General features: G+C 38.4%; 1 protein-coding gene across 1 annotated transcript; it reads left to right on the top strand.

Annotated features, from left to right (window-relative positions):
- The first annotated feature begins 1427 nt into the window (after positions 1-1427).
- Positions 1428-27575, top strand: GNAT3 (G protein subunit alpha transducin 3). The gene is made up of 8 exons (XM_058022743.1): positions 1428-1545; positions 9146-9188; positions 12934-13075; positions 17711-17868; positions 21582-21710; positions 26220-26349; positions 26546-26699; positions 27385-27575. Exons 1-8 carry the CDS (start codon positions 1428-1430, stop codon positions 27573-27575), a joined length of 1065 nt encoding a protein of 354 aa, XP_057878726.1.
- Positions 27576-27830: the final 255 nt, after the last annotated feature.

The raw sequence follows: 27830 nt of genomic DNA, 5'->3' as shown, positions 1-27830 counted from the left end.
AGAAATGTTTACTTTTCAACCGTCCTGTAATCCACAGGAACACTGTACTTGTCTACAGTTCTGATAAAAAGACACCTGGCGCTGATATCACACTTCCACAGTTACTTATTTTCATTTTTTAAACAAATCAGTCGCTACTCTGACTCTGTAAAGACCTAATGGTGGCCTGTTTTAAACAATAAACAAATTAGTAATATAAGATTTACAAAGCAGAGAATTTTCTTGCATTGCATATATGCAAAAATTCAGCCATCAGCAGGCACAGATTGTTCACTTCAGGCAACTCAGTGCAAGGAGACTGAAAACCGCATGGGTTTTATATAACCAAAATACTTTATAAAGTGAATAAGTCTAGAATGAATTCTAGTCTTTCACACTCGTGAGAATTATTTAATTTAAATCCTTCATCTGAAGATCAAGGGCAAAAAAAGTATTTTTTATCTTTTAGTTCTGACAGTAATTCTACACTTTTTCACTGCCACACTATTACAATAGATATATTTTCTCAATATACTGCTGACTCCACATGCCAAGTAATATTTCCATCATATCACATAAAACATTTCTATAATATTACTGCACTGTGAAGAAACTAACATGAAAATATTATATCTGTGAGGAGAATCTGACCAATGTCCTTTCTTCATGAGAAAAGGTGCAGTACTTTCAGCCAAAACTCATAACTACTAATAACATGTTTTTATAAGCACTTATTAGCATAATTTATTAGCATTAACAATGGCAAAGATTCTGACATTACTCAAGAAATTACTCAAGGAAATTTTGCAAAAAAATATTAAAAAGATATTACAAATTACTGTAAGGTGTCTTTTACCCCTCCAAGAAAACAAATGGACTTGCCATAATATGAAAATGCAGCAAACATTCCACATGCTAGTTAATAAATCAAAAATAATCAAAAATGTCCTTACTATGTAAATTTAAATTCTGTCATTTGAAAACCTAGGATACATATATTTAGAGCTATGACCACTGAGAAAGATGAAAAACAAAAAATTGTAAATGCTGGGTTTTATTGCTTCAGGGCATGCATACTGCTTCAGAAGCTGAAAACTACTCTGTAGTTACTTCCAATCCTGTTTCAAGACATTTTGCACATTTTTTGGAGTATGTCAAACAAAACCTCCCTGAACAAGAAGGGAGGTCCTTGGTTTGATTTTGAATGGATAACTTTAATTCTATGACATCATAACACTTCATTTTTGTGTTGCTATGCAAATGCTTGACTACAGCATCTCCAGGTCATGTGACAGGTGAAAAGGAGCATTTGATTTGAAGGCTGCCCAGAGAGGCCCAATGGGATTTCAAAATTTTCTTTGGGCCCTGATGGTTGTCCCTCTGAATCAAAGCAACTGGTCTGATAAGAAGTAAATCAGCTGCATAAAGAGAATTGTTAACATCTCAAGATGGGCAGCGGAGCCAGTTCAGAGAGCAAGGACTCAGCCAGGAGATCCAGAGAACTGGAAAAGAAACTCCAGGAAGATGCAGCCAGGGAAGCCAGGACAGTCAAACTACTACTGCTGGGTAAATAGAGTAAAAATTGCTCATAATGCTTTTCCATTGAGGGGTTGTTTTTCTCTGGAATTACATTTTAGTACTGTGAATTTCTCACCTCTCACTATTTTATTTGAAGAAGACAATTCTGTAATATATGTTTAAAACATTCTCTGGTTGTGGCCACTCATGAAGTCACAAGGAATAGGCTGGAAACGGCCGTGTCACTGCAAGTATTCAATTTTAAATGTTATAGATCCTTGACTTTGAATACTTCTGAGAAATGAAAATTTGCTGTTTGAATAAATGCTATGATACAAACATACAGAGAACACAGCACACTTATCTGTTTTTTTCATGGATCTACATGCATTCCTTTGCAGGAGGATTAAGTTAGATAAAAGGTTACATAAAAATCCATGTGTCACAAGATATTGATATTGTTTATCTTCCAAAGTGTTTCATTCCATTTTTTAAAGAAGCAGAAAGTTGTTTAGAATGGCTTTTTTGGATGTATAATGTAGAGTGCAATGAAAAGTACACAGATAAATATTCTCACAAACTACTGCTTTTAATCCCCACTATGATCAATTTATTAGCAGACAGAGGCTGTAATGTCCAAAGAAAAAACATTCCTTTTCTTAATACAGCTGTATTCTTGCTTTATTTTTTTTCCCATGGTGATGTGCAGCTTACAAGAAATATCCGAAAGCACATTAACCCCACCACAATATTTTTTTCTAACAGCCTCCTGTAAAAGTTAGCAGTGGTTTCTCCCAATGAATAGAAAAAGAGTCTTTGATCATTGGAGTGTTTCTCTTTTTGCCTTTCTTGTAATTGCAGTTCTTGCAAATGGTTTTAAACTGACATTTATTCAGACAAAACTAGATTAGATAAAGTAAACAACTCTGTTTTGTATCTTATGAAAAGGTCTATTTATACCTGTTAAAATCAAAGAAAAATTATTCAAAAATGAATAGGAGAAGAACATGCAGGTTTCTCAAATAATAATAGGAAAGCAGAAGTTTGATACTCTAGATGTAAAATCAGTATTTTGATTGTGGCTTACAAAGCTTTTCAGTCCAGTTAAGGATAGTAAGAGTTTCTGTACCACAGTAACATAAAATATGGCTCCTAATGAGGAAAGCTTAAGTCAGTCAAAAAATCCCAAAACAATATTTTCATTTAAAATTCCATAAATTTAAAGTAATTTAAATTTATTGTTACAAAAAGAAATTGGGACACTGAGTTAGAACCAGGATCCATCTAATTCTGCATCCTGCCTTTGACCTTATCCAACCTTATCCATGAGGAAAAAGTAAGAAATCCTTTAAGAGGAATGTATAGGATAAAGAGGAATTTTCCAGATAAAGAGGAATTTAAAAGTTAAGCAGTTTTATCTTCAAGCTTTTATGCCCTTACAGTATTACTGAAGGCTGCTTTACAGCAGGACACCAAGTAAATTACCCCCCCACTGAACATATGTATGCATTTAGTATCAAGGACTTAAGTTTTAAATGTTTCCTAATGTATATAATCAGTCTTCTTCTGACACTATTAAGAGCAGCCTTGAGATAATTTTAGTAAAATACTTTAAAATTCAATGCAAGCTACATGAAATAAACTTCCATTATGTTCATTTCCAACCTGAACATAGTTCAGTTTCATTAGCTACACAAGCACTCTTTTCATAAGACAAGATGAACATTTGGATCTGAAATACTTCTTTATAAATTTTTACAATATCTTCCTTTACTAATATCACACATGATAAAAATTCAAATTTTTCAGTGGGTAATGTTTTGGAAGGCTTTTGTTCTCCTGAACAACAGATGAGAAAGTCTTCGTTAAAAATATATTGAAGAGACAGAAAAAAAAATAAATGTTCAAGAACTTAAATTTTCTTCCTCTTAAAAAAATGAGAAGTGAATAAACTGTGTATCAGGAGAGTATTGCTCCACCAGAGTGAGAGAGTCTCCTGAACATCTGGAGCCAGAGATGCTGAAGCAATGTGCAGAATGGGCACCACATCCTTCCACAGGGGCTGTGAAAATGGCCAGGTAGGAAAGGATTAAATCTACCATGATCAGATTTGTACCTGTTATCTTTCTATACTTCTGAAGGGATATCAAAAATTATAGAAATTTTAGAGTTCATAAATAAAGGGCAGCTTTATTCAAGCCAGCCTAGTCCTAGCTTTCTGCTCAGTCAGACTTAATGTTGCCTTTGTACTTCAGACCAGATGTCATAGTTTCTTTTTGCAATAGGCAGGTTGGTAGAAAATATTCAGAAAAAAATGAGATTAATATCATAGGCTTTTCAGTGTAATCACTTACACCTAAAATGTAAAAAAAACCCCAATGTATTCTGACTTCTTTCTGAGAGTATTATTTAAAATCTAGTGTGGTGTCTCTACAGCCTCCAGCAGATCCCTTTACAAAAAATAGAACTTCTATTCAGAAAAAAAGGCGCTATGTTTGTTTATGTCAAGTTCTATGACCCAGACAAACACACTAACTGGGTTGAGGTGATTTACAGTTTTTATGGCATGTTTTTATGTACCTATAAACTGGGGAGGGGGGAAATTATGTGAGGATCTGACGTTCCTCACAAGCTGGCCAGGAGCCAGGAGCGGTAAATCCTCTGTTCTCAGTGCTCCCATGCTGCCAAAGCCATCCCTTCCCCCAGCGTTTCCATCTGGTCTCTGTGTATTCATACTTCAAAAAGGTCAGGTTGTTTTTTGAGTCTGGAACAAACTCCAAGGTGAAAGTTTTATATCCTGTATATCAGGGCTCTATCTGGCTGCCACATCACCTGTAATTTGTATTTCCTTGTAGGATGCCAACTTTCAATTTATAGGTGTGCAAAGTGCAGTGCACGTTCCAAACGTGGCCAAAATAACTGATGCTCACAGTGATGTTCCACAGAAATAAGAACTTAGCTTCAGTTTAAACAATCACTAAAATTTTAACTTATTTATTTTCAAAGTACTACTCCATGTCTCATTGTCTACAGTTTTCAGTGTCAGGAGAAAAGCCACCCTCAGCAGAACTGGTCATCCTCACCTCACCTGTTGGGGCACAACTCACACAATTTAACTTAAACATCTGCTTCAGGGGAACAGAAATTGAAGTTTAGTTTTTGTAGCAAATATTTCTCTCCACTGACTAGAAGAGGTCTCTGGTGGTAAATAGTCTGAATGTAGAAATTTATAGTACAGATACTTTACACCAGTTAAATGAAAGTAGTTACTGTAGTATTGAACCTTAACTTCCTGTTACTAACACCTGGCCTGAAAACATGGAGTTTGGGCACAAAGCCCAACAATCTCACTGATGGGAATATACTGATTTTCTTTTTTGGAGAGTGGGGCAGTATTTAAGGATGTTATTCTCTCTCAAGAGTGTTAGATCTTAGATTTCTTTTTCTCGAGTTTCTTTCTCTCATACACTAAGTTGAATCTCATAAGAGGACCAGGAAGATATGATTTCCATTCTAGTTCATAATATCAAGACTTCTGAATGGCACAGGCAAAGATCAGACAGGGGTGTGAAACATTTTCTGATTTTATTTTGAATATTTTCCTTTTTTATTTGAATATTTTCTTTTTTTATTTGAATATTTTCTTTGCCTGCTTTTTGCAGATTTATGTAATTGTCAGTGAGTTTTATGACAGGTTTTAAACAAAATATTCAGCAGGGGTTTTTTATTTCCCTGTGTTTAATTCTGGAAAATTTTCTAAATGAAACCTTTCCTTCCACAGGAATAACAACTGTAAAGAGATAATAATTCTTTATCTGAGACACAAAAGCACCTTAATATGGAAGAACCTTCCTCAATGTGTCGGCAGATGCTAATCTTGAAAGCTTGTACTCTCCACAGCTATTCAAACAAATTCTGCATAGAAAAACAAAAATGTCAAATCACAGCTGAGGGCCTGGGTTCTGTTTCCCCTTGAATTTGTGAGATTCTCACTGGGTTTCAGACACCTCTAGTTTTTTTCTCAATTTCTGCTCTGCCTACATGCTGTAGAGTCCTGCAGGGAGCAGGCTGAGCACTCCAGATCAGGAGAGGATTTGTGTCAGATTGCTGGGGGGCAGCTCCTTTGCAGCCTTGCTGCATGGCTGCTCTTCCTGAGCCTGCTCCTCAGCCCCAGGATGCCCAGAAACATGGAAGGCCTGGGACATGGAGGGATGCAGATCTGGAGCACCCGAAGCAAGAGGAGACGCGGGCTGCAGCCAGGCAGAGTTCAGCACCCGCAGAAGGCGAATGTGGCGTGCCCTGGGGCACGGTGGAGGTGATCTCTGGGAAGAAGTGTTGATGTCACCAGCAGTGGGGACATCTTGCAGCTCCCAGGAAGTTGAGAAACTTCCTTAATATCCCTTCAAGTCCTGCACCCAGGTCATTTAAGATGATGCTGAAGAGAGCCAGGCTGAGGATGGAGCCCAGTGGGACCCCAGCAGTGACAGCCAGACTTCCAGGCATTGACTGGGACTTTTGTGCCAGTGTTGTCTGTGCAGTCATCCCTGTCAAAGGAATAGAGACAGAAATGAGGAGTAAATTTCAGCTAGATCTTAAATATGCAAAATATAGAATACGGTGATGACTAAAATAGGGTGATACCTGTCAGGTAGAGGTATAAATCTTCAGAGCTGACTGAGCTTCTCAAAACCCTAATTAAGTTCTTTCTGAGCTTCAGGACAAGACTGTCCTAAGTTCTTATCTATTATTCAGAAAATCTAGGCTTGAAGAAGATGCCTTCAGCTCCCTGTGTAATCACTCTAGGTCTTTTGTGATGCACTTTTGCCACTATTTCTGCAAAGCAGATATCCACTACAGAAGGTGGGAATGCAGTCCTAACTCTGGTTTTCCATACCAGGGACTGTCCAAAGAAGGAGGCTACATGGTGAAGGGGAGGAATTAAAAAAGCAAGTGCAAATAAAATTATTCCTGACCCACTTCCTGGGGTGAAAATACAGCTACAACTAAGATGATACTCCATGGCGAAGCCAAAGTCTGAAAGTCACATGTTGTTTGGATAAAAGTATTATTGAATAATAAATTAAAGATGAGCAGAGATAGAAAATTGCATCCAAAAGTTATAAATTACATCTCTTACTCTATTTTAACAGTGTCTTTCAGATCTGGAAGAGAAGTTAATTTCTCTATTATGTTTCCTAGCATCTTTCCATGAGATGAATGCACAAATTCTCAGTACAGTTTCCTCTCTTCCCTACAAAAAGTGTAGCAAACACTACCTCGTAGACAGGGCTTTACCAAGTTCTTCAGGAGGTCACTGAGAGGATAATAAATGATCTACCAAAAATTTGCATTTTTTCCAAACTGTGGCAGATGGCAGCATCAGCCCATTTTGCATGGGCCTGTTTTTCTCTTGCACTTTCTACCGTTCACATCATGAGTTTCAGAAAATGCTTTGAGTGTGGTTTGCTGTCTCTTGTGGTTCATTTGAGTAAATTAATCCCTGTCATTTGAATACTGTTACCTTTACAGAATGTGTTTGAAAAGTCAGTAATCAGTTGGTTCTATTTACTGAGAAGTCCTTGGTTAAAAAGCCTAGGCCTCGGATTTTGGTTCAGTCAGAAGTATTGGACACCATACCATGAGGGAAAAGGTAATCTGCCACGAGAAAAGCTGTGCTGAATCTTGTTGTACTTTAGCAGAGCTTTTGATACTGTCTCTCACAAGGGATAAAACGTCCATCTCACAGCTGGAAAAGCGAGTTACACAATGGGAGAGCAATGGGCTCCTGTGCCAGGCACAAAGGTGACAGTGAATGGGGACATCAGGCTGGGGACTGTCCCTGCTGGGGTCCCACTGGGCTCCACCCTCACCCTGCTTCTCTTCAGCATCATCTCCAATGACTTGGGTGCAGAACATGAAGGATTACTGAGGAAGTTTCTCAACAAAGCTAAATTTGGATGAGCTGTCAATTCCCTCCTGGGCAGAGAGGCCCTGCAGAGAGATCTCAACAAATCAGAGGGGTGGGCAACCACCAACCACATGGAGCTCAACCAGGGAAAGTGCTGGGTTCTGCTCCTGGGCTGGGGCAGCCCTGGATGTACAGACAGGCTGGGGAATGAGAGGCTGGAGAGCAGTGATGTGAAAAGGGAACTGGGGGTGCTGGTCAGTGGCGAGCTGGACATGAGCCAGCAGTGCCCTGGCAGCCGGGAGGGACAGCTCTGTCCTGGGGAATTCTGGCACAGCATCAGCAGCCAAGAAAAGAGCACAAATTCTGGTGGTGAATATTTCAGTTTCTTCAAAATATGAAGAATATTTGTCACCTTAAGCCCTGTGTGCAGTTTTGGGAAGCACAATATAAAAAGCCAGTGAATTATCCAAAGGAGGGCCATGAGGATGGATGGTGAAAGGTCAGGAGGGGAATCATTATGAGGAGCAGCTGAGATCTGTTCAGCCTGCAGAAAAGGAGTCTGAGGGGAGATCTCACTGCAGTCTTCAACATCTTCCTGAGGGAAAACAGACAGTCAAGCACTGATCACTTCAAGATCAGTGGCAGGACTCAAAGTAGAGCATGAAGTTGTGTCAGGGGAGATTTAGGTTGGATATCCTCATCCAGAGGGTGGCTGGGCACTGGAACAGGCTGCCCAGGGCAGTGGTCTCAGCACCAGCCTGCAGAGTTCAAGAAGTGTTTGGACAATGCTCTCAGGGTGTGATTCTTGAGGGGTCTTATTCTCTGATTCTATGAATCCTATCCCATGGATTCACAGAGTTAAATTCTCTCTCCAGGTGTTTTCAAAACCCATCTCTTTTTTGGCAGCTCTTGCCAACCCTAATCACCCTGACTGACCAAAGATGATAGTCAGTCACGCATGTTGATTTGCCATGGACACACTTTGCATTGATTACTCCCTTTCCATGAGATAAGAGGGCAAATTAGCAGTGCATAATCTGGCTAAACCTGTGCCCCAGTTCTTGAACTGGCTGTGTAAGCAAATGCCTGCACCTCCTCAGCAGCTGTGGGGTTTTCCTGCAGAATCATTCCCAAGGTGGAACTGGTGCACTGCTCTGCAGGTTTCCCACTTCCAGCCACAGAGCTCCATGGCAGAGGAACAAAAAACGGCATCAAGACTTTTGCTCATGTGCTGCCTCTGCATCATGAGCTAGACCACATACAAATCTTTACACTCTGGTTTTCCAGTTGCTTACAGAAGTTGCCTAAAGGGTATGGACCTGGCTCACTTGGCTACAAAACGTCATAATACAAATTAAATACAAATCAGGTAATAATGGGACACTAAAAGAGGCTGTATATTGTTCATGTTTTCCTGCCCATCTGACAGAGATGAAATCAAAATATTATCCATATTTTATTTACTTGGTAACTAAAAATTCTGTAATTTTCTTTAATTGACTGAATATTCACTTATTTTCAAGTGTTCCTTTGCTTTTCATTATTAATACTTTAACCCAGACTTTGTTCTTTTTAAATCCAAATGGACATTAGGGAGGGGTTTATGCTTGGTGCAATGAGAAACTAAGACATCTGTACCTCTCTTCATAGACAGAAAATTCAGTGTTCCAGAGAGTTATTTTTAATACTTGCTTCTTATTCATCTATCAATCATATCTTCTCCACATTCCCCTTCTGCAGGTGCTGGAGAGTCAGGAAAGAGCACTATTGTAAAGCAAATGAAGTAAGTATCTGAATATGCATATCAGCTTTGAATTTGGTATTTGTGGTATAAGCTGTCTAGCTAAAATCCTATTACAATATTTATGCTTATTTGAATAAAATGCAAAGAAACATCATTCAAATCAGGTTTCCATTCAAACACACTATAAAGAAAATCACCAAGTGTCTGAGACACTCAGGTGGATTGGTAGCCAAATCTGAATGACCAACAGCATCCACAGCACTCTACAGCAAGTAGTTCCACAGTTTCATTATGTTGGTGTGAAACATCTCTCCTATTAATTTAACTTCATTGTATTTCAAGAGTAAATATCAAAATATTTGCATTGCACCATAGAACACAGAGTGCTTTCTTCCTGGTTTTTTTGGGGGGGTGAAGTTATTTTTTATTTGTTTTGGTGGTATTTTTTTGTTTTGGTTTGGTTTTTTGGGGGTTTTCTTTTTGCTTTTTTTGGGTTTTTGTTGTTGTTGTTGTTGTTGTTTCATTGGGTTCCCAGCCCAAAATGGCCTCTATAGATCATTCTTGGTCTCCAGAGCTCCTGCTGAGGTTAAAAAGGTCTCCAACATGCCAGGAGAGAACACATTTAGCCACTAACCTGCACAGTGAGCAGCTGCTACCCACAATACCATGGGCAGGGATTAATGTAAGAACTGCTTTTAGTAAGAAAATTATCAACACAAAAAGTTTTCATACATTAATCAATCTGGAAAAAAAAAACCAAAACAGGCTGTACAAGCTCATGTGCAGAAATTCCTGCTCGAAATTTGGACTGACTATCTGGTTACAGAGATACTGTGAGTGCATCATAAATGTACTGCAAGAATATTTGTAGCTGTTTGTTCAAAGTGCACAAATTCCCTCACAGATTGAAGTCAGGAACTTCACTTTCCTTGGCTTCAGAAGAAGGTTGAATCTCTCTACACGTGTGCTGATTTACAATTTAGTTTGACAATGTTTTCATATAAAACAGGTTACAACTAAATTCCTACATGTTTTTAAGGGCAGCAAAAATGCTAATTATGTATCTTGTTTAAATTAACAATCCACCAAAGTTCAAGGGACCATACTTACACTGATGGTAAATCCTCCTTTACTGCACAACCTGATAAAATATTGCTGATGTGTCTAGTCTTATTTTCATAGAGAGATCCAGGTCTGATTCCTAAACCTGTCCAAATACAGAAAAAAATTACACAGAATTGCAGCTGTTAAGACTTGATCCCACACTGTAAGCACCAATTTCTTCCTGTGTAAAAATCAAGCAACCTGTTTATGAAATCAGTAATACCATTCTGGACTTAAGTTCCCCTACCTATTTATTATCTTCACCAATACCTATTTATTATCTTCACCAATGCATTTTAGAGAGTTAAGTAAAAAATATTATGTCATAAGAACAATTTTCTACTATTTAAGCAACTCATTTTGTAATAAAGCAGATTCAGAACCATCCACCAAATACTTTGCTAACCCTTTTTTTCCAGTTAAACAGTAGAAAAATTTATTACTGGTTTGAGTTCCATACAGGAGACCTTCCCTGTTCAGCAAACCATTGAGGCATGTTGTGTTCAAATCTTCCCCAAGCAGGGGCAAATTAAAGATTTTCCTCTGAACTGAGCACTTTAAGAAGGCTGATAAGCTTTAACAGTATGGAGGAAGGGGAGAACACTGCAAAGCTGAGAGTTAAAGACTTGTGCATTTCTGACCTGTCAAATTGATCACAAATATAAATTATTTTACAGGAAAACTGTTCACAAAAATTGTATTTTTTCATATAAAATGTCATTTTTTGGTCACAACCAAGGACTTTTCAAGGGATTTTTTTTTCAGTTAAAACCCCCAATATTAGTAAATTTTTTTCAGTGAAGCATAAAGTTTTCTAAAGAACACTGATAGATGTTTACAAAAGAAATAATTTTGCTGAAAATACAGTTTCCAGCAAAATCATGGTAATTTTATAACTATATACTTTACAACATATAAAAACTATAACTATAATGGTATCGTTTATAACATAATTTTCTAATTAATAAATCACATTTTTTTCAGTCTTAACGTTATATCCATCCACTAAACATTAAAAAATATCTTCTGATATTCAAAATACAGAAATGCTGCAAAGCCCTTGCAGCATAAAAAGATGAGGATGGTTATGAGAGCTACTAAAAAGAAAAAAAAACATTTCTGGAGCTCTGTGCTTCTAACTGCATAATTTCCCCTGTGCAATCTAGCTTTTCTAAAACCAAGTTGCATATCTTTATGCTGTGCTCTTATTTAGCAGTTTGAACCTTCTACAAATATTTCAGTGAATGAAAAGCAGAAAACAAAATATTTGGTAATTATGCCTGTTGAGACTGAATCAAAGACACCTATCTGATGAGAAGCCCTGTTTTGTGAATAAAAGCCTCAGAATCCTCATACATAAGATGAGGATGGTCTCTGCTCCATGAGCTTCTCTTTTTTCTTTCTCCCAAGTTCAATAGGACTCCTTTGAATCTTTCAGAATTCATCTGAATTCATGATGAAAACAGCATTCAAAAAAAAAAAAAAAAAAAAAAAAGGCAAGGCTTCAAAAGAGAGTTCATAAAGTTGCCTGATCAAGAAGAGATTGGGAAAACATTTTAGAGAGATTTTTTTTCCCTACAGATGCCATTCCTACAGGCACAGGAATGCAACTTTTGAGTTTTCTGACATCCACAAATCAGAGAGATGTTAAGACACATCAGTTGTCATCTGGGTTTTGTGTGTGTGTGTGAGTGAATGGTTTTCTGACAGGGCTGACTTGGCTACTCAGAGGTATCTCTCTCCAGAGTGTATCTCAGGCAAGATGGGGCAAAACACCAAACCCCAAAGCCAGAAATTCTGTATTTAACAGCCTTCATCTCTGACCAGCTGAGGTGAGGGAGAATAGAGCCTTGCTTCCAGCAGCCAAAGCAGTTCCAAGTCTGTTCACTGAGAGCATACCAGGCCAAAGTGGGTGAAGATTTCATCCTTTTCCCCAACTCATGGAAAAAAGATGTCTCTGAGCTGTGATATAATCTGCACGCTGATTTGGAGAACTTTAACCACATGCCATTCCCCAGTCAAGGAGGATTATGACATTCTAATTCCTCTGTCAGAAAGATTACTGAAGCTGATTACTAAGGCTCTTTACCCTATGGAGTACAATGTAAGTCTCTAAAGCCTGGAGATAATAGGACCTTGTTATTACTGTAGAAACTATATCTGATGCAGAAAGAAATACTAATTCTTTTTCTTGTTTTTTTCATAATTGCCTCCCCGTGCTGAAACATTTTTGCCAGTAATTTTTCTATCTAGGTAAGATTCTGGATACAAATCAGAATGGCTGAACAAGCAGCGACAGCCCATGACTAATATTGCAGTTTCCAACAGTAAAACATTTGGGATCTAAGTACAGAAATGTGTCTTGCCTTATATCTCCAGGGATGGGCTTGGCTCTTGTCCTAGACTCATACTTAGTTTTAGATTAACCCCCAAGCAGAAAAAACAGCATCTATTCTCTCAGACTGGCTGCAGACAACTAACCTCACAAAGACAGAAACTGCTGCTTTCCTGTTCTAGCAGAGTAGGCAGATCCACCATTGAAAAATGCTTTTCCAAGGGCCAGATGGATTCAGTTCTTTCTCACACTGACTACAAAAGTGCCTGATCTAACTTTTCATTACTTTTTTTTTTTTTTTAATGTATCCCATAAGCCTTTTTCTGTTGTTTATTTTTTCACCAGAATCATCCATAAGGACGGTTTCACCTTCGAGGAGCGCATGGAGTTCAGACCAATCGTTTACAGCAATGCAGTGCAGTCTATACTGGCCATTGTCAAAGCAATGACTAAGTTAGGAATCAGTTATGAAAACCCTGGTGGAATTGTGAGTATGACACCCTTTCTCTTGAAATAGGTATTGGAACACATTATTTTTTTTTTTTAATGTAATAGTAGAGATTAGTAGAACAAGGAGGATCTGGTATTTTCTTTATGACAGCGGAAACTGAGTTCCATTTGAGTTATATGTGACAAAATGTCCTCACTTATTTTTATATTCTCAAAACTGATGCCTAACTTTTGCATAAACTCCTATTTTGATTGCTACAAAAGAAATTTTCAAGTTGCAAAGACATTAAAAAAAAAAAACAAAACAAAAAAAAAAACAAAAAAAAACCAGAACCTTTTCTTAGCTGCTTAGCCACTTATTTATTGCTATTGGGAAATGTAAAAAATATTTTCCTTTTATGACCAAACCTTGGGGTTCAGCCATGTGAGGACAGGTTGTGTAGACGTGCTGGGAGCGTTTCAGTCACTGCTGCTGGAACAGAGACCTCCCTGTGGTGTGGATGCACTACTGGCACCACAGGGAAGTGGTGCCCAACATTCCTGACAGAGCCAAAAATCCTCTGCACAGGCAGATGGAGGCAAAGCCACGGGAAGAAGACCTGCTTTCTTCTGTCAGTCACACTGAATTTTCAAGGACAGAAATAAAGGGAAAACTTTTCTTCTCCATGCAATGATTTAGTCTTTTAGCCTGTAATTGAGATCTTGCTGAGAATTTCTCAAATGCCTGTCAGAATATCAGTTGATTCCAGTTTTGGCAAATTCTGCCTAATCCCTAGAGGTTTATCTTGGAGGGAGTAACATCTGCTTATCTGAAAGAGCTCTACTTGCTCCAGAAGTACATTTCATTATAATGACATGTTGTACTTTGACCTAAAAAATGATAAACAAAATCTTCAGGGGTCACTAAAGCTCGTACAGGCATTTGAAAAAATAGAAATTAAATATTTTCCACGAATGCAAGACATTCAAACAAATGTAACGAGGCCCAAAAGCAGCACACAGAAAACAGGGCAATGTAAATGTGCTGTACTGCATAAGGAGCCACCAACCACCCTGCTTGGCCCAAGCCAGGGCTCCAGCTGGGCCTTGCAGTGCTGGCCACAAGCCCTGCCTGGCTCAGCCCCTCATCTCCTCCATGTGGGGCAGACTCTGCCTCCTCTTGCTGAGAGATGTTCTCCCTGTGCCCCAATATTCAGTCTCTTTTCCCAACCCTGACAAACTTTCTGAGATATCTGTACAGGCTCACTCTCTGCCAGTTTCACAGATTTCCTCTTTTCAAGGGACTTCACAGCACGGAGAAATTGTTAAATAGCCCAGTTTCTTATATATATTTTATATAATATAAATATAAATATGAATATAAATATGAATATAAATATAAATATAAATATAAATATAAATATAAATATAAATATAAATATAAATATAAAGTAATATAAAATAGTATAAAATATAAAAATAAAAATATTTTAAAATATTAATTTTAATTAATCTTATTTTAAAACATAAAAATATAAAAATAAAATATAAGAAAATTATATTTTTATATATATATTTTTATATATTTTTTTATATATATAATTTCTTAGCATTATATATAACCAAATGCAGAAAACACAGCTTTTTAAAGTTTATCATTTATAGCACAGTCAGCTGACTCTTGTCATTGCAGAAAAGGCTTCTAGGACCACAGGTAAATCCAGCTGTATAGAATGTTTGCAGTGCCTGTCTTCTTTTCCCCCAGAATGACAGAAGAGAAACCTGCATATGATTTTTAGAGAAAATAGAAATTCTGGTCACATTTATTTGAATAGCCACTAAATATTACCTTCTCTTCCAAAAACCTCAAAAAATTTATCTTACACTTCCCATAAAATAATAAGAAATTGATAAGCTTTAGTTGTTTTGATATAAGCAGTGATTTCAGCTGGACTTTGTTCTTGCTGTGTGTTCTGGTCCAGATTCAGCTGCTCAAAGTCATCTAGTTCAAGGACTGGGATTATCTTGGTCCCCAAAGCAGTGTGCTTATCCATGTTCCAGGTCTGCCTGCAAATACATCTTAATGGTATGGAAAAGGCCTTAACACTTAATTTAAACAATATCTGTTCTGAAGTGTGAGGTAATTTTTTCTCTTTAAAACATCATTCCCATCTATTTTTGTGTGAAAATCATCTAAGTCTTTGCAAATGCCAGAGATGAACAAAAAGTAGCAAAAATCAGGGTGATAATTGATAAGTTCAGTCTGCTGCTATCTTCCTTTATTGTGGTCCCGGTTTAGGACAAATTTGGGAGAGAACGTCCAAAGGAGTTCCTCTGGAAAGCAGATTCGAGCAGCCCCTCCCCCAAATGGTTCAGGAAAACATTTCCTTGGAGAAAAGTGGGCAAAAACCTGTTTATTTAACAGGCAAAGCATTCACCAGCACAAAAAAATGAACAACATTAAACAATAAAAGCTCTTGCTGCTCCAAAAGTGATGACAGACTCAGAAAGTCCCCTTGGTGGGCAGTAGCTCAGCTCACCCAGTGTGTTATCAATCCCTCCTGCATTGGAAATGCTGCATCCCAAACCTGAGTGGGCCACAGGTGTGAGCTCCTGGTGCTCTTCTGGGTGTTCAGTGCAGAGCAGGTTAAAACAGGTCCAAAGAAAAAGAAAAAAACACACTCCAGGGAACTTTTCTGCCTCAGCTAGCTAAAAACTGACTAAAAGCAAAGGACAGCTCTGTCCTGCTGTGCTGCAGACAGCGCAGTCCAGGAGAGGATGCAGGGGAGCAAGTGCAGTTTCTGGTAACAAACTGCACTTCTTCTCTCCCCCCTTCTCTCCCAGAACCAGCCTTAAAGGTGCAAAACTTATTTCTGGGCTAAACAGAAAAATGGGGATATGAGCATCATAAAGCCATCCCAGGATATTCCACCTCTACTTATTATTATTCTTATTACCAGGACAATTATGTAAGCACAAAAATCCACATAGGTTCCCTTTTGCATAATAATCAATGAACATTTACCCTCTACACCTGGAGACTCTGAGCTCAAGATTGTAGGCCATGCAACGCACAAATCCAGCCTGGTAGGTGGATAGCTGTAATCATTCCATGATATGTCATATCTTGAAGCAGAGAACATTGCAACTCTTATCTTTCTGCTGAACAAGTGTGCACCCTGGAGACAAATGTGAGGCACACACGAGAGAGTGACTCGCTTCTGCTGATCCCAGCACTGCGGGAGGGCATGGGGGTGTAAATGGAGCTGGTGCTGCTTGATGTAGAAGGGCAATTATCCTGCTGTCCTCTCTCTTTCCAGCGAAGGCAATTTTCTAGTGGTTATTTCCTAGTTTTGGTTTTTTTCCTCCATGCCTACTCAATTTCTCTTTTTATTTTTTTTTTTCTCCATGCCTACTCAATTTCTCTTTCATAAAAAAAATGCAGTGTTTAATTTTTGATCTGTCTCTGACTTTTTATAAATTTTCCATAAACTGCAGTTCCTCTTGAGACATAAAGATACAACACATTCCTAAAATAAATTTGTTAAAAATTTTTGTGAAGATGCCTCTTGGTTTTGAATAAAACATACTCCCTGCCAAAACAGTGTCTGTCAGAATCCATTTATACTTTTGCAACTATTGACTGCAAGTCACTTGAGTTGTCTACTTCTATGACTAAGAAGGAGCTATATTTTATAATTATCCCTTGCTGTGGCAGTGTATCAAATGACTATTTTAATCATGCTCTTTATTTACAGTAAATTCCTAAGCTGTTAACTACTGAAAAGAAATATTTTTAATGAACTAGATTATTTAAAATATTTTCATTTGGCTACAAAAGGAAGAAATTAGAGAATAATATATTTAAAATATTTGGGATTTTACTCTGTACAGGTTTCTTCTTCCTCAAATAGGGGAAATGCATTCACAAGCTTTATTCACTTTGACACTTTTCTTATTGGGGTCAAAAGCTAGAATTTTTTTCTTATAAACGCATTCAAAACCAACTTTAGATATAGATTTCTGCATCAATGTAATTATAACACATTTTAATTTAAATGTCCTTTTTAATTTAATTTTTGATACCCTATTACTTTATTGATATAAAAGCCTTCCATCCAAGTTGGATGGAAGGCTTTTATATTAATAAAGTAATAGGGTATCTTCTTCTTCCCCACATAGGGGAAATGCATTCACAAGCTATATTCACTTTGTCACTTTTCTTACTGGGGTCAAAAGCTAGAAATTTTTTCTTACAAACACATTTAAAACCAACTTTAGATATAGATTTCTGCATTGATATAGTTATAATATGTTTTAAATTTAAATGTCCTTTTAAATTTAATTTTTAATACCCTAGTACTCTCTTAATATAAAAAGCCTTCCATCCAAGCTGGACTATTTGTGAATGCCTATGGCAAGACGAAACTGAGCCCTCATATCAAAACAAAACAAAAAAAGATGAAAACTCCGTGTATCACAATTTCAGCCTAACCTTGGCACTACCTAAAGGGAAGTGAGCCTGTAAAAAGATGTTTACATGCACAGGCGAGTGCAGCAACCTGGAAAAACCAGCGAAAACGAGAAATTTTTTGCCCTTTCGACTCATCACAAACCAAGCTCATCCTCAAGGAGGTGAAGGGGCACGATATTTACTGAATATTGCACAATATTGACTGAAATTTCTCTTTAGGAAGACGAAAGGAAGCTGTGTGCCATGGCAACAGCTCTGGAGGATGGCAGCATGTCCGCGGAGCTGGTGGAGCTCATCAAGCGGCTGTGGCGCGACGGCGGCACCCAGGCGTGCTTCGCCAGGGCGGCGGAGTACCAGCTCAGCGACTCGGCGGCATAGTAGGTGGCACAGCTGCTCACAGCTGGATTCTGCAGCGCTACAGTAACTGTCCCCCCCCCCCCGCAGAATGGCCTCTGGAAATCATTGCTGGCTAACCGGGAAAAATGAGGGGGTTGATAAGGTTTATAATGTGTCAGAAACGTTTAGGCGGAGAAAGGCGTGAAAGCAAAGTTTCAGAAACAAGTTGTGTCTGTGGGTTTGTTTGAATGGTTAAAAAAAAAAGAAGTATTCTCCTTCTGAGTATTTCTAAGATTGACAAAATTTTGGAAAACAGCTTAGGCTTTATCTAGAGTGATATTTTGTGTATGTTGCAAGATGCTAAATATAAGTCAGGAGGAAACAATAAAACCTTTCCTCTAAACTAACCCAGCTGCAAGGACAGATGTTCCCTGGGCCTTTACCACCTGAGCTGAACCAGAAGTGCTCTCCAAGCCTGACATCCCCAGGTCCCTTTCTGAGCCCTGGAGGCACCAGGCAGATGAGCAGGGGGCTGACCAGGGCTGCTCAACCTCACCCCCATGCAGGATCGCCATCTAGCTGGGGCACATCTCTCACCTCAGATGAATCAGTGGCTTCAGACTTTTCAGGAGCCCCTGGCTTGGCCCCAGTCCTGCTTGGCTGCCTTCTCACCGAGCTCATTCACTCCGTGAAGGGAGGTGTCAATGGGTCAGAGTCTTTCGAGAGTGCTCGAGTCTGACTCCAGACCTTTGTTCCAGCCGAGGTCCATCTTCTGAGACCCGCAGGTGGAGATTTCCCCACTCCTGGAGCTCCTCCTGCAGGCTGAGGGCACCTGCAGGGTGAAGCATTCCAAGGCGTTAGGTGTCCCTCCTGCAAGGCAGGAAAAGAGAGGCATCGTTGAATGTTGGACCTCAGGAGGCAACCTGAATTGATCCAAAGTTCAAAAATTGTAGATATAGTGCAGGGAATGTGCAGAAAAAATATTAAAAATTCTTCATCTCTTTATATCTTCCAAACAAGAACGAAGATCTTTTGCAAGAGTCCTAAACAAAGAAAATATTGCCTATGTTGATTTGTTGATTTGACAGCATTTTATAGCAGCGTTGTATTTTTATAAGGATGGTACAAAGCAATTTTTTTCTACAAAATCCCTTCTGACGGGTTCCACTGCCATTCCCACTAAAAGCCCATAACAAACTAGTCATAATAAGTAAAAGGAAAAATGCCTCTTAAATTTAAAACAAAATTTAAATCCTGTTTACCAGCTAACACTCTTCTGTGTACCCTCTGCCAGGCAAATAAGGTTTGTTGTCTACAAAGAAGATAGAAGATCATAAATTAATTCCCTTTCAGTGTTAATGTTTGTGTCCTGAAGTAGGTTTCAGTATTTAGGGAGGTTAATATAGGTTGTGTCTGTAGTTATTATTTATTGCTAGACTTACATTAAAAACAGCTACAGTGAGATGTTTTCAATCTGCTGGAACATTTCTGCAAATTTCTTGGAAATCCTGCTTCTCTGGCTTCATCTTTTGGTACCTGATGCTTCTAAAATTCTAGCCTTTGGCTCTGAATCATTAAAATCAACTTAATGTTTGCCCTTACTGCTGGGCTTCTAATGATCAGTTCAAAGTCAGCTACAATCAACCATCTAACGCTGCAGTTCAATGTCTTTTAAATGCCAAACCCTGTTTCTCAGTGCCTGTGAACCAGCTCCTACATAGAATCTTGATTAATACTGAGTAAACTCTGACTTTCTGAGTTTATGTCCTCTGAGATTTCTCATTATTAATTCATGCTAATGAAGTTTGATCACTGCTTTTCCTTTGTGTGTTTTAATTGAAAAAAAATTACTTCTTCTGAATAATAGAAAAATTCCCTCTTTCTCAAATTTGGCTGGAATTTCTCCCTTAGACTCACCTGGAACTATTTCTGTTTTAAAATGGAATGATGGGCATGGAAGGGGCAAGATTGGGATTATGAATAGTGGCTTTACATGTCATTGTAGTACATGGTGCATATTGCTAGCTCAGTAATTTTCCTGTCAGGGTAGGAGTCTTGTCACCTCATCCAAGCCAAGGAAAATCAGCATTTACTGACCCCCAGCTTCCATTCCCTCCTTGCCCAGTGAGAAGATGATCTGCAGTCTCCCCTTGGAGCTGCCTCCTGCTCCTTTAACTGCATAATTGACTTGGTCTAATTCTTTATGCAATTACAATTGGCTGTGTTGAATTGAATTTAGGCATTTGTGGCTAAGAACTGTCAGAACTTTATTTTATATTCAAGTGTTTATTTTAGTGCTTACATGTTTTATAAATAACAAAATGACTTTTGTTTCTGCCTTTCACAAAAATGAGCTGAGTTTGCCTCAGGCTCTACTCAGAGAAACAGAGCTATATTGCTTTTTTTTCCTTTCCCCGACAGATTGTTTCCTGGCCTCAAATAATGGGAAAACATTGAATTACTTAGATCAGGTTCAACACCCCATGCAGACTGGATACAGTTTATTCAACTTAAAATAGGAAAATCCCATTTCCAAGCATTACTTGGAAATATCCTAATGAAAGATTACAGCATTTTAAAATTTTTATTTTATTTAATTTCATTTTGTTCTTCTCCTTTTATTTTTAACTTACCGATCTATTAAATATTGCACACAAGGATGATGATCTGTGAGGTTTCTTTTGGAAGATTCTGGTTAAACTGAGCAGCAAAACTTTCTTCTGGGTTCAGTGTAGAGGCTGTAGACTTGGTGTAGAGAAGAAAAAAGAAAGCCATTAGAGACACAGTGTTTGTTTGTCAGAGACAGGAGGCTTCAAATAGGAAGGTACCAAGTGGACACTGAAAATGCTTCAGCTATTGTGTGGCTGCTTGCTTTTGGCTTTGGTCTTTATTTGAACATTGGTAGCTAAACTGCAGGAAGTTACTCAGGCATCACCTTTTTCTTTTCCTTTTGCCAACTCGTAACCCCTCCGCACAGATTCCCAGAGCAGCCAGCAGGATTCAGAGGCTCTGCCCGGCCATTCAAAGAAAGGTGTCTGCCCCTATAAGGGACAGGAGAAGTGTTGGACAAAAACGTGCCTCAAAGATCTGGTTTGGGTTCTCATATAATGTAGATTTTATTTGTGTATACCAGAAATAAAAGCAGATAATCCGCAGTTTTTCAAGGACTCTTCAGAAGGGGATTCTCAGCTTCATTTAATCTTTTGGTTTTGACTAAAAATATATTTTTTTTTAAAATCACCATTTACCTTCTTGTTGTAAATTGAGAGGTCTACAGAGAACACAGCCCTTTAAAGTGAATTCCTCAAAAATTTTATGCTCTCCTTTTCACTTAGGAAGGAAAACACTGTTGCAACCAGTCTGACAGCTGAGACGATTCCTTTAGCATCTGCTGCTGCAGGGTATTTGTGGTTCTTGCCCTGAGGTAGAAATTCCCACTTGCTGAGAGAAAATGGCCAAAACCCCTTTGCTGACAAGGTGGTTTTCAACCATCCTTAGGGAAAATATGGATTTTCCTAAGCTGCAAATCTAAGAAAGATGTTTGCTATGTCCAATTGAACTACACTTCTGTATACAAGGAGAAATAAAAAAAAAAGTCTGAATTGCGCAACTCAGTTGTATAAAACCAACAGTACTGTATTTAAATTTGTATATTGCATAACATATTTAAAAGGAGCTCGATATGGAGTGATTATGCAACGGACATTTCACTTTTTGAATTCACCAACCACCATTTCTGTCTCACCCTCCCCAGTTACCTCAATGATTTGGACAGGTTGGCAATGCCAGACTATGTCCCCACGGAGCAAGACGTCCTGCACTCCCGAGTGCAGACAACTGGGATCATAGAGACTCAGTTTTCTTTCAAGGATTTGAACTTCAGGTACGAAAGCCATATTTTACTGTTTTCTTGGGTTTTGTTTTTCTTAAGCATTTTCTTTAATAGGTGTTGACTTTTTATAACACAGGTGATGTCATTGTGATATCATTGAATCCAGTCTTATATAACATTTTCACACAGCTGAAAAAGCGAGATCTTTTATTATCAGTACTCCAACTCTGAGCATATAATGGACCATTACAAACAGGTCACAGAATACTAGGTTTTAAAAGGGCATTTTTACATATGCAAATGTCTAAAAAGCTTTAGTTATATCCTGCCATTTGAATAATTGTGCCATTTATAAAATTTGCCTACTTAAAAGTCCTTAAGAGCATGCAAAAAGCATTTGATTCCTACCAATTTGCACATACTCTCGACCTTTCACTCTTCTTTTGAGAATGGAAATAACGGCTTTTAGCACAGGAATGCAATACAGTTGGCCAAAAAAAAAAAAAAAAAGAAGAAAAAAACAATCTGTCCCATGGGGAATTTCAGCATTATCAAACATATCTTCATGCTCATTTAAGATGAAAACCAAAATGCTCAGAAAAAATTTTTAAAATAATGCCTCTGAGAAATTTGACTGAAATGTTTTACACTTTCAGATATTCAAGATCTAGTTATGCTTGGTGAACCAATTAAAAACATCTAATTGCACATGAAGATGGATTTGAATGAATTATTATCATTTCAGAATTCTATAATCCTTTTCTCTGTGGACTTAAATCCATTTAATTCTCAATTTAAAAGCTGGGGCACATATTGAGGAATGCAGTCTAGACAAGAAACTGCCTGTAGAGACAGACAGATTTAAAAAGCATGAGGTTTATAACTTTTACATTTTTCATTTGGCTTCTTTCTTTCTCCTTATGTGCCAATTAAGCATTCCCCAAACCATCTATGCTACCACACAGATGCTTGAACACAACAGAGATTGCACATACAAAATGAGATCCTGAAGTAGATGTCTTACAAATAAATTATTATCATCTATCAATATTCTGGTCACTCATGAAAATTCATGATCTGCCCAAAAATGCTACAGTGCAATGTCATGGACATCATCTTCTTTTTTCTGATTAATGTATTTCCAGCTTTGTTCATTGGAAATTCGAATGCCACCAGTTACAATCATAGTTCATGTATGAAATCAGCTCAGGGTGGAGAAAGAAACCACCAGAGGGAAATCCTCATTGACAAGGATGCTGTCAGCCCTGATATGAGAATATCAGCATTAGTGTTTGGGTCTAGCTGAAATGCAGCACAACTGGGAATTGAGTTTACAAAATTTAGTCTGCAAAATTTAGTTTGCAAAATTTATTCTGCAAAAAAGAGGAAGGCTCTTAAAGCCACCACAAACACAAGCCCCACTGGTTTTACCCTCTGCTGTGCATCACAGTAGTGTTATGTGAGTAAATTCATTGGTGGTTTCAGGGAGTTGAGTAATATTAGGTAATATTAGAAAAAATCATTACCAAGGAGTCTGAGGGGTTTGAGCTGCTAAAGGGGTGCAGAACAATTATAAATCCATGTTAACCAGCCAGGAACTGCTGCTTTGCATTGCCATAGCAATGCAAAACAGCTGGAGGATCCTGATGTCTCTGCACCAAGTTTGATAAGTACCATGGAAACATCTCTAAAGAGAGGAACACTTGCACATTCAGAGTGAGTTTTGGCTGATGTGCTGTTGGGGCTTCAGGTCACAAGCCATGCATGGAAACAAAAAACCCATGAACAGATGCCTCATTTACTAAACACTTGTCCCTTTACTGAACTGAATGAGACAGAAAACATTTTGTAACTGTGCAGTGAAAGTCTAAATCCCAGCACTGCTCCCAGGAACTGAATTACAGTTGCACAGAAAACATTGATTTTTATTTGCTCCTTGCTTAGCAGTTACTTTGCTGGTTTAGCGCAATTTAGCTTCTGTGTGCTCTTCAATTTATTTCACTAATGTTGACTTAAAGCTTAGAACACATTTAAATGTTTTTCAAAGGAGATCTGATCTTCATAGTTCTTCTTCCAGTGTCCTTTCTATTGGTGTGCTAGGAACAGTTTGAAATCAGGCAAGCTTTATTTTAATCTTCAGACCTCTCTGTGTGTACCACTGAAGGAGTAGATAGCTAATTCAGTATCTGCAGCTAAGCTTTTCAAGAGCAGTTCTGGGAAAATATAGAGATTTCTAGACTAACTTTGACTATCTTGGTAAAACAAAATCATCTCATTTTCTACCATTTATGGAGGGATTTTGGTTTTACATGTGAGTGTGTTAAGTTCTGGGCTGAGAATAGAGAAGCAAACTAAGGTTAGTACAACCAAAACTCCCCTTAAGCACTGTCTCTGGCCTTGGTCTTGTCCTTTTTAACTGGCTTCTCTTTAATATTCAAAGGCCATAAGCTAAAAATTCACAGGAAGAGAATACTGATTCACATGATTACCAAAACTTTCCTGAAGAATAAATTTTGTAGCTTTTATTATTTGTTTTCCTGCCATAACCCTGATTTCAGTTATACGCCACAAATCAAGAAAGGCATGTAATTATAGGTGACTTTTGAATACTAATCAGAGACAAAAGTGAAGATATTTTATTTGTGCTGATCCCACGGTTCAGTAGACCTCCTGAACTGAGTGAAGATATGCTTGGAAGAATGTCATTGCTATTATCAAAATCTTGCTCCACAAAAACTTCCTGATTTCCAAAACAATTCACTTTTATTGACACCCAATTAAAAAAAAAAAAAGATGAAATGTCCCAGAAAAAAAAAAGATTACCCCTCAGCTGCAGAAACATTTCATTATGAGCACTGAAAGGGTTTTTCTTTCCCTAAGAAGGAAGAAAAATTACAAAAAATAACCTTTTTTAACATCAACTGCATTGCTGATGGTGAAGGAAACAAAGGATTAAGATACTGCAAAAAAACAGCGTTTCAGTAACAAATTATTTTTGCTCTGTTTACTATTGACATGATTGCTCCTTACTGAATTCCATTATATTCATTGCTGTAAGAATTGTTTAATTTTCAGATACTGCAGGACCCAGAGATCTAATGCACATTCTTGAAGGAAGGAGTAATCCAAGGGGGGATTAGGCTTTACAGTATTAAGTTCAACAACAGGAGGCACAGGGAAAAGTCATCATGCACACTAGGAAACAGAAAACCTAAGGGCAGGATAAATTTGATTTTTTATGTTTTCCCTGTTTTCTAACGCACTTGAAAAATCTTAAAGTTTGGCACCTTTTGTTTCAGAAAAACAGTGAAAAGAAAGCCCTAGCCCTTATCACTGAAAAACTGCAAATGTAAGTGGGAGTTTTGGAAGCTAGGGCTAAGGGCCTTAAGTCCCAGCCAGGTGAGCCCAGATGTCTTTGGATCCCATAGAGAGCCCATATAAAGTTCATATGATTCTCTCCAAAGGTGGAAGGAAATCATTGCAGGGAAGGACAGCCCTACAATTCCCTCTACAAAGGAAAGGGCTCCTGCTCTCCAGGAATTGCTGCTGAAGAGCAGCCAGTGAAGGTGGAGAGACCCTCCAAAGTGGGATGCAGGTCATGCAGTGAGCTCAGATGGCAACATCAATTCATGCACAGCCAGGGGGCAAAGTGTGACTGCCCTTCAGTCCTGTGTCTTATTGGTCAATGTCAGTTCACTGCAAGCAAAACCATTAAATAATAAATGGTACTGTATTTGAGGGTTTTCTATCAATGCCTCAGAACTCTGCCCTAAATAAATCCTAGCCTGCAAGTCTTAGTCCTGCAGTGAGCCCCATTTCCTCAACAGTTCCTTTTCTGGGCCCCTCAGTTTGGGAAGGACATTGAGATGCTGGAGCATGTCCAGAGTCTGGTGAGGGGCTTGGAACACAAACCCTGTGAGGAACCACTGAGGGAGCTGGGGGTGTTCAGCCTGGAGAAGAGGAGACCCAGAGGTGACCTTATCACTCCCTACACTCCCTGAAAGGTGCCTGTGCTCAGCTGGGGTCTCTTTCTCCAGGCACCACTGACAGAACCAGAGGACACAGTCTGAAGCTGCATCAAGGGAAATACAGATTGGCTATTAGGGAAAAGTTTTTTACAGAAAGAGTGAAATAGTGCTGGAATGGTCTGCCTGGGCAGGTGGTGGAGTCACCAACCCTGGATGTGTTTAAAAAAGCCTGGACGTGGCACTGGGTGCCGTGGTTTAGTTTAGGTGTTAGAGCATGACTTGGTCTCAATGATCTTTAAGGTCACTTCCAACCTGGTGATTCTGTGAATTCTGTGAACACAAAGTGCCACACGTAAGTGCTGACTATTAATCCTACATGCAGGTATTTAAGCCTTTTTATTTCATTTTATACCCACTACAAAACCATGAGTAACAACATACAGCACTCCTTGACCTTTTGGGGTAGAAACAGACCAATATTTGGGAAAGCTGGGTATTTGTCATTCATCTCCATTTGAGCTCTGTGCATTAAAAGCATGGCTACATCCTTACGAGTGCTTTACATTGTACATATGCTATTTTCTCTGCAAAGGATGTTTGATGTGGGTGGACAACGATCAGAGAGGAAAAAGTGGATTCACTGCTTTGAAGGAGTCACTTGCATCATATTCTGTGCTGCACTCAGTGCTTATGACATGGTTCTGGTGGAAGATAAAGAAGTGGTGAGTCAGAACAGACAAACAACCCCTTTTTGCTTCTAAGTTTTAATGTACTCTCTGATGGTACATTCCCATTCTCTGATAACAATTTAAAGGCTATTACACTCTATTGGTTCTTTCCAGTAAAGAACATCTCAGTAAAAATTATGCATGGAGATGAGATTTTTCAGTCTCATGTTTACCTTTTGCATCTCAACAGAACAGAATGCATGAAAGCCTTCATCTGTTCAACAGCATCTGCAACCACAAGTGCTTTGCAGCCACTTCCATTGTGCTGTTCCTAAACAAAAAAGACCTCTTTCAAGAGAAAATAACAAAAGTTCACCTGAATATCTGCTTTCCTGAGTATGATGGTAAGTTTGGAGTGTTCAGGAGAAAACACATTCAGATGTTTTGTGTAGGCCATGAATGAAACACTGACTTTGACTCATGTCTCCTATTTATAAGCATTTAAATATTAAACCTCTTACCTAAGAATCTTCTCATGAAAGAATGGTATGAGACAGACACAGTTAGAATTCAACTCATCTCACCTACCCACCATGTTTATCCTAGAGTGGGTTCATTTCTCCCCCTTGAGTTCTTTATTTCTGTCCATTGGTGGTATAAGAAGCTAAGAGTTTAAAAGTTTCAGGTGGCTGAAGGGTGCTGTGATGGACTCAGCCAATAATTCAGTACAAGTCAGTATTTTATCACTCACACACACGTCACAACTGAATCCAAAATTTTTGTTCCCATTTTAAGAACTCATTCCATAAGGGAAGTCTGTCTCTTTTTGTATGTCACAGTAGTGTCTACTGGAAATTAAAAAACACCAGATGTTTCCAGCTGATGCAAGAGAATATATAAGGCTGTGTCAGAAATTTCCAGAGAAAAAACAGTATAGATACAGAATTTTCAAACTTAAAGTATGAAGTTAAGTCAAATAGAAAGAAGGGGGGGAAAACCACAGAAAACATTATTTCTTCTCTTTTTGCAGTTGTGAGGAAGTACCAGTTGAAATGTGTCTTTTTATTCATTTACTTTTCTTTCTACTAGGACAAAATACATTTGAAGATGCTGCAAACTACATCAAGAAACAATTTCTAGACTTGAACATAAGGAAAGAAGATAAGGAGGTATATTGTCACTTGACCTGTGCCACAGACACTCAGAATGTCAAATTTGTTTTTGATGCAGTCACAGACATAATAATCAAAGAAAATCTGAAAGACTGTGGGCTTTTCTAACCATTCATCCCCTTGCTCAGAGCTTCAGTCCTCTTTCCTCTCTTCATCTGATGTGATGACTGAAATAGAAAAAGAAATCCTCTAGGTAAGAAGCAATATCAGTTAGGCACCAGTTAGTATCAGCGCAGTGGTAGGTACAGCCTAAGCACTGCAGACCAACACAGACCTTCCAGATATCATAAGGAGATTTAAAAAAAAATATCTTGTTCTACAAAGATGACAGCTGCTGATAAACCCTGCTGGAATCAAAGTCAC

This window comes from Melospiza georgiana, chromosome 4, assembly GCF_028018845.1.
Source record: "Melospiza georgiana isolate bMelGeo1 chromosome 4, bMelGeo1.pri, whole genome shotgun sequence".
Classification (NCBI taxonomy): Eukaryota; Metazoa; Chordata; class Aves; order Passeriformes; family Passerellidae; genus Melospiza; species Melospiza georgiana.
Note: the sequence above shows the minus strand (reverse complement) of the source record. Positions and strands in the feature narration are given on the sequence as shown.

Coding starts and splice junctions, on each gene's coding strand:
- GNAT3 (XM_058022743.1), top strand. CDS start 1,428: ATGGGCAGCGGAGCCAGTTCAGAGAGCAAGGACTCAGCCAGGAGATCC. Junction 1,546..9,145: donor AGTCAAACTACTACTGCTGG/GTAAATAGAGTA, acceptor CCCCTTCTGCAG/GTGCTGGAGAGTCAGGAAAG. Junction 26,350..26,545: donor TGGTGGAAGATAAAGAAGTG/GTGAGTCAGAAC, acceptor GCATCTCAACAG/AACAGAATGCATGAAAGCCT.